The following is a 7,947-nucleotide window of genomic DNA, read 5'->3' on the forward strand; positions in this document are numbered from 1 at the left end:
CGTGCTCGTGTAATTCTTGTTTTTTTATACATAAAGTCGTAATCGCACGCTTAGAAAACTGCAACATCACATCTTTCTCTCTATCTTCCGTTGCCAAGCATCTTCTATGATACTCGATTTTATTTTTTTTTGTCAAAACCTGAATAGGTTTGATTCACATTATTTTCAACTTCCTTATGATGTTTTGCTTGTAAGCCAAGTGGTCAGGTGAACATGTGTCTTTTTTTGAATTGTGTTCGCATTGAAGTTTCAATAACACTTTTGAATTATTATTATTTTTTTGTTTTTTAATTATTTTAATGTACTTCTATTAAAAATATAATTAATTGTTTTAATGTACTTCTATTAAAAATATAATTTTAAAATAAAAATATTATTTTTATATAAAAAATATTTTAAAAAATTTTTTATATCAAACAAACTAATTAAAAAGTTATATGTATTCTAGAGCCGCTTATAACTAGGTTACAAATCAAATCTTAAATATACATCGATTAATTTCAGGTTTCTATAGCTGACATTTTATAAACATTACTCATGCTATTTGTTTCTGTGTTTTTAAAATATTATTTTAAAAAATAATTATTTTATTTTTTATTTTAAATTAATATATTTTTAATATTTTTAAATAAAAAATACTTTAAAAAACAACCAAAAAATATTCAAACAATTTCTTTAATAATAATGTTTCCTGGCCATAAGCAACCAGTATCGATGGAAAGTTCGGGTTGGGAAAATATCACAAAACTGCAAAGAACATTCCTAGTTCTGCAATGGGACAGTTGTTTTAACTATTGAAATTATATTTTATAATTTATTTACAATTATATTTTTAAATTATCTTAATATACCAGTATTAAAAATAAATTTTTAAAATAAAAAATAATTTCATATATTTTAAATATTTCTTTTTAACTATAACCACGTTCTTGAATATTTTCTAATCATCTGGCATTGCCGGCTCAGGACCGCTAATACTTGTTAAATTCATCGATCGGAAAATAGAGATTTTTTGGCCTACTTGACGGGACCAAATTCCCAAGACACCATTTTTTTTTCCCTTGCTCGCAAAAGCATCAACACATGTACTTCTTGCAAATCGCAACCAAGTAATTATATCCGACTCTGGTCCAAATCTTAGATTTGTATGTAAACACATGGCAATGTTTTTAGAAAATAAATTTTTTTGTTTGAATCTTAAAAAAATCGCACATCTTGGTAGAACAGGACAATCCTATAGATGGTGCTGGTATAACTACGCAAATCTATTTTTTCTTTTAAAAATCGCACCTCTTGATAGAACAGGACAGTCCAATAGCTTCAAGCTATGCAGGTTAAAAAAGATGGAATTATTCTCAGAAACCAAAAAAGAAAAAAATGAAGAAAAAACCAAAAATGGTAGCCCCTTCATCAAATAACTGGAGAATAAAGAGACCGTGACCCCTAAACGGTACCCACGCGGAGAAACTGGGATACTTTATTACGATGGTTTGGCCGCGGTTGACCGCTAACTAGCTCTTCTAGAAATTGCAAGGAAAAAAATGAAGAAGCTAATTAGCTCTTCTAGAAATTCTTACATTAACAACAGCTAAAGCACCATTTTTTTTTCCTGCCTGAACAAATGGTTGTTATTTTGTTATTAATAAAATTGTTTTTGTTGATTTTTTATCTTGTTTTTTAAGGAAATTAGCATTATTTACAAGTTTTTTAAGATAAGGTTGTTTTAGTTACTGCAGTTTATAAGTTTGATAATTTTTTTTTAAATTTAACTTTTTTATAATTTAATTTTTTAACATAATTAAAAAATAATTTTATAAAAAATCATGTTATTAAATTTTATAAAATAATAAAAATTAAAAGACATGGAAAAATTGTTGTTCATCCAATAATTATTATACTGTACAATTCATTGTGTTTTTTTTTTTGTTTTGATTTTTTTTATATTTTTTTGTTTTTATATTTTAAAATTGATATTATTTAGAATTTAATTTCATAATTAATCTTTATTTTATTTTATTTTTATACAAGATTAATGTGATTTATAGACTTACCAAGTAGCTTTATGTTTACGAGTTTAATTGAATATATTTTTTTATATAATTAAAAAATAATTTTATTTTAAATTATATTATTATATTTTATAAAATAACAAAAATTAAAAGATATAAAAAACCACTCTTCACTCACGTATATTACACGACAATAGTAATCCACGCTCCCCTTCATCTAACAACAAGAGAAAAAAACTGACTGTGACCCCTTCCTACATCTTAGGGTACCCGCGCGAATTACACGCGGAGAAATTGGGATACTTGAAGAGACGATGGTTTTGCCAGAGCAGGCCGCTAACCAGCTCTTCTAGAAATTGCAAGGGAAAAAAAAGAGAAGCTAGTGAGCTCTTCTAGAAATTCTTGCATCATCCGCTGTTCAGCGAGTCTTATATTACCATTCAATAAAATACACTGGCGATGGCATACCATGAGAAAATCTTATTTTTGTTGCGAAAATTAAGAAAAAATAACCAATATTAATTTAGTGGGATTAATTTATAATTCATAAGTTTTAATTATTTTTTTATGCAATTAAAATCAGGATTAAACAATTAATAAATATAATATAACAATTATATAAATCAACACCAAGATTTTTACGTTGAAAACTCGATGCAAAAAAAATTACGGAACCGTAATCTATCTAAAAACTTCTACTATCAACAAATAATGAGTTTATAATTGTTTTTTCTTATGTTCAACTAAGGATTATGATATATATATCATTAAAAACAACTTATTATTTAAATACAGTAAGATTAAATAATAAGTATCCGAGAAAAACTCATAATACTGACAGCTCTATTTTATATCAAAACAACCAACTTCAACATCATCAATTTTCAATCAAATTGTTCATAATAAAGAATAACATGTCTAAAAAATACTGTCGAAATCTCTATCCGATCTAACAATAAACAAGCTGAAATAAAAAATAAAAAAAATTGCTCTGCTATCTTTTGTATTTTCTCTTGTTTAAAAACATTATTGTTATATACAGTGGTGGCTATATTTAATTTCAAATAATAATTTTTATTGGTTAATATGATGATTTTACCATTATATGATGCGAAACATATTCAGCAACTTTTATAGTGTACCCTAAATAGGATACTATGGGGTTTTACCAGCACAAAGCTTCTGTAGATGGAAGGAACTGATTATTTTCTATAGAACATTGGATATCTACGAGGAGCGCAGCACTAGAATTATCAAGTCATTAACATGCTCCCTCTCATGAAAACTAAAGGGAATTGCATTTCTGAAAGGAATAAAGCCAAATCCGAACAAATACACCGAATGAATTCATCTGCCAGACTGCGAGCCTCGATCACACGGTTCCTGTAATCGGGTAGTTTTTTTTTGTTTTTTGGAAAGAGAGAAGAAATGGAATCTAGTCCTTACCCAAATTTTTTTGTCTTAAAATATGTCTTGGAACTGGCTCAAAAATATCTTCAAACCCGTACAACATGGGTTTCATAACCCATCGTGTAAGAGCCCACTCTACTAACAAGGCCCATTTTTCGTTAATAATTTTAAGACGGGCCTAGCTTCAAAAAAGACTATACAAGGAACTTGTCACGTCTAGAGAGGCAAGTCGAGGTGAAGCAATAAGAAGCTGCTGATTGGTTGCTGAGAAAGAAAGAAACACTCCTTTTGTTTTATCACGTCTATCTTCCGCTGTTTTTGAACACCTCTCCGCTTCACTTTTTTTCTATATATATATATATATATTTATCTTGTCCAGCGCGAAAACCGACTGAAGTCCCAACACGAATTGTTAAAAAGATTTAATTTTCGGACTTTGATCCGCCCTTTAATAGGTTGTTTAAGGGGAAATTAGTGACTTGCGAAACTCTTTACGATACCCACCAGTTGTTCGACGAAACTTGCATTTCAATTAATATTGTTCTCGGTTCTGTTATTAATTGTTCTTGGCTTGTAAAAGAAATGCTAGCATAACAAACCTATTAGAAATGCCTTTTACTTTTCTGTTTATAGAGTCTTAACTCGATAACGCCTGCAATGGCGGCGACCAAGACCCGAATAAGCAGCTTCTCTCGCAACATATCAGTTGTGTCTGCTCTCAGTTGCCTGGAATAAAGCGTGGTCCTAATGGCACATTCTTAGTTTCATCTGGGATACCTGACCTTGACAGTAATCACTCTACAATGTTTTTCTTTACTTTCTTGCACTTATTGTGGAGAGAATTTGGCGAGCAACTGTCAAATAAATCAATCTTTTTTTTTTTTTATATATATTTAGAGATTCTGGGTGGTGGGTTCACTTTGGGAAACTTGGTTATGATAATGGAAGACGCAGAAGCGCCTCATTACATGCTTTTACCGAGGAATTTCATGTCTCAAGGACTTGTTCATAACCAAGCTCTTCTTTATGCCAGTCCAGCGGAAACCATTGGAGAGGCATTTTTTCAGTGGCCAGCGTGTAGACTGTATCAGCATCAAAGATTCTCCTAATCTGGCTGCTCTTCATGACCGTTGTGCCACATTTTTAGCTCAATTTCCAGGGTAATGCCATATGTTTTCTTAATCAGATATCTTGGACAAAAACATTTTGAATTTTACCAAAAAGTTAAACATCTGGACAAGGTATGCAAGATATCTTGATAGCTTGACCATCTTGAGTGGGGACATTATAAAGCTTGCATGCAGATATAAGCATGTGCATCTAAGTGTCTGAGTGAGTGTGCTTTAAGAAATAGTTTAGCATGCTGCAATCTCTGTTTAGCGTTTCTTCATATGTCAACGCACTTCATCTTGCATGTTTCTTGGCAACTAGAATTGGAAAATGATCATATGTGCTTGTGCTTAAGTGTGTGTTTCAAGAAATACCTTTAGCAAGCTAAATAATTTCACATTTCTTCATTTATTTGTTATATTTCATTTGCTTATCTCACTCATGAAGAGATCGGAAAGCTTCTCAAGCCTTTTCCTGTTTTTAGGCTTGTTTCATATAGTAGTATACGGACCACTATAAAATTGAATTTTGACTCTCTGTTTTGGGTTTCCTTTTGATTTATCTATTGTTCTAGTTTTTCATGTATTATTATTACTGTTTGTTGGCTATTATCCCCAGAAATGATAGAAGCGTTTCTTGCATGGGTCATATCGCCATTCAGTCATTATGTGCTCCACAATGTGAACATTCCAACATGGTCAGTGGCAAATACATTTTGCACTTGAACTCTCCTCGCAACTTTATTTTATGATTTGCTATTAATTTAGTTATTCAAGTTTGTCTCCTCTTTGGTAAGGTTTTCTTAAATCGTAACAATCTTGCCCTTGACATCCTTAAACATTTTGAAGAATCGTGATTGCCATTTATCTTTTCAAAATCAACTATCATTCTTTTTTGTGACTCTTATGGAATTCTGTTAACTAATGTTATATTGCAGGACTGGGGTATGCTTTCCTTCATTAGATCTCTCAAAAGCATGCTACGGTCTGCAAACGCAGTTGCTATTATTACATTTCCATCTTCCCTTCTTTCACCATCCTTCTGTAAAAGATGGCAGCACATGGCAGATGTGTTACTGTCTGTCAGAGCTATCCCAGGTTTATTGTTTCTTACAAGTGCTTTTGTGTTGTTTATTTTAGTTTTTAAACTTCTGAACAGGTGCTCTTTCCCAGACGAGGACAAGGAAGTGGGAAAACTACTGACTGATTACCAAGACATGGTTGGCTTCCTCAACGTGCACAAAATAGCATTTGTCAATCCTCAGGTACAATATCAGTATGCTTTGCTGTTATCCTAGCCATGGATATTCTCTAGTTTTGTGATGGGCTTTGATTATGCAAGTAGACATGCACACAGGATTACATGCACAGATACACATCAATAGGGACTACCTATGGACATAAACCCTATCACCACCACCACCATATATACTCTTATTCATCTAAATACGCAAGTTCAATTGTTTTTTCTCTTGAAAGTTCCATATAGAATAGCAACTCAATTTGCAAGTGTTTGTTTGATTAAGAACTTGGGTCATTCCAAAGACCCTGTACCATTTAGTTTATCACCATAGCGTCAGGTTTGCATGGTTCTGTTGTTTTTTCTTTTCCACAAGTTCCCGTGATTCTTGAGGCAACAACATTCTCAATAAAATTGCAAAAGCGAAGGTTTTTAGTTTTAGAGTGTTTAAATCAAGCCCCTATTGATGGTTCAAGTGGGACTTCATATGGCGCATGTGATGGTTGTTCTGTGTTCTCCAAAAGTGGCGCGCGCCTTTGATTTTTAGCATCATTGCATATAGATCACCAGGCAAGTGATTGTCAGACCAACACTGAGAGTTAACAGGAACGGAACAGAAACATTGTTGGTCCTTGCAGGCAGAACACTCGAGGGTTTTATCATTAACTGGCCTAGCAGCGCAATCGTTGAATATGCTATCGTGGACAATAATCCAGCCTTGGATGCAAGAAAGAGGGCCAGTCTCTGCTGATACATCCCTTCGGATTTTCAGTGATCTGTTTTGCTGATTGATTTATCCAAAATGTTGGCAAAGGCAGAACAACATAAAATCAATCTGGTAGTTTTCTATGTCATTAATCCAATTTTTTAAATCGAAGTCGTTTAGCTGACTGCAAGCAGTTGTATTGTAGTCGAACTTGTACTATTGTTTTTTAGAAAGATAGCAGATTTATAGGTTGGTGGAGAATCTGAGGAATTGCCTGACATCATAGTTTGTCGCCAATCCAATTTTTTTTAGCCGAAGTCGTTTAGCTGACTGCAAGCAGTTATATTGTAGTCGAACTTGTACTATTGTTTTTAATATGATAAATGACGGTCGAACCGTCAGCTAAATTTATGCAGAATTTAGCTGTACTTGGGTTATAGAATAAGGGTTTTTCCATAGCGGTTGCGTTTTTTCACACACCTTCACTACATGGAGAAAGTCTTTAAAATGAAAATGAAAATCAACAAATCAGTCTAATTTCGCTAGATCTGTGGTATCCATGCCAGAACTTATTGAGAGTGCATGAGATTGTGATTGGATTGTATTTTTAAATTTTTAAATTATTTTAATTTGTTAATATTAAAAATAATTTTTAAAAAATAAAAAATATTATAATACTTTAAAAAATATTTCTAACATATCATTAAACAGGCACTTAGTTGCTGTATGCCAGTTTTGCGCCCTTTAACTTTATATCTGGACAGATGCCTTGTTTTTATTCCCTTGGAACTTCGATGAAAAAGCATTAAAAAAAAGTGATATATATTCTAGTTATAGGTTTTCTAGAACATGGTGATTTTGTTCATTGGGCTAAGAAGTGCCCCGTCTCTCTATTAGTTTTCAATGAAAAATGGACTTATCTAGTTATTTGCAGAATTCTATCTCCGATTTCGCACTTTTTTGGCGCGTGCGTGCGAGAAAAATATTTTAAAATTAAAAAAATTAAGATTAGATCAATTAGAAAAGAAAAGAAAAAAAGCACTCCATAAGCATTAACATAAAACGTTTCATTAAAAAAGAAAATCAATGGTTTTATTCCAAGGTCTTGCGACCTATCCATGTCCAATTTTGGTAAAAAATTGAAGGATGATATTTTCCGAAATTGCTAGTCCACGTTTAACGTCCTGTTTTGACCAAAAGGGTGGTTTTGTTTCAAGCTCTTAACTGCCATGGGTCTTTTAATTTATTGGTACATCGACCATCGAGAGTTGTTCGCGCTTGGTTGCCGGGACCGCGTGTTCTATTTGCATACATCCCGTGTTCTCCCAAACTTACGAAAACACAAGGGAGAATGGCAACGCGATCCTTGTGGCGCACCCGAGGGAAGCTCGCGGTGGCAGCCACTGCGCTTCTAACTGGGGGTGCCACAGCCGCCGTGGCCACTTCCGAGGATGCAGCGACTGCTCTAAAGCT

The 7,947-nt window shown here is 32.8% G+C and overlaps 1 protein-coding gene and 1 pseudogene across 4 annotated transcripts in view; both read left to right on the forward strand.

Moving 5' to 3' along the window:
• Positions 1-3,821: 3,821 nt before the first annotated feature.
• Positions 3,822-6,536, forward strand: LOC105139936 (uncharacterized; annotated as a pseudogene).
• Positions 6,537-7,673: 1,137 nt separating this feature from the next.
• The window catches only part of ATH9 (ABC2 homolog 9), a 5,912-nt gene continuing 5,638 nt past the window's right edge, over positions 7,674-7,947 (forward strand). Inside the window, exon 1 of one of the 4 annotated variants that reach the window (XM_011046940.1) lies at positions 7,674-7,927. In XM_011046940.1, the coding sequence (XP_011045242.1) occupies positions 7,826-7,927 (102 nt within the window). In that variant the 5' untranslated portion in view covers positions 7,674-7,825. The remainder of the gene's footprint in view (positions 7,928-7,947) is intronic. The other 3 variants (XM_011046715.1, XM_011046862.1, XM_011046788.1) reach the window with 3 other exon arrangements.

The sequence above is a fragment of the Populus euphratica genome, unplaced genomic scaffold, assembly GCF_000495115.2.
Source record: "Populus euphratica unplaced genomic scaffold, PopEup_1.0 scaffold1.1, whole genome shotgun sequence".
In the NCBI taxonomy this organism is placed as follows: Eukaryota; Viridiplantae; Streptophyta; class Magnoliopsida; order Malpighiales; family Salicaceae; genus Populus; species Populus euphratica.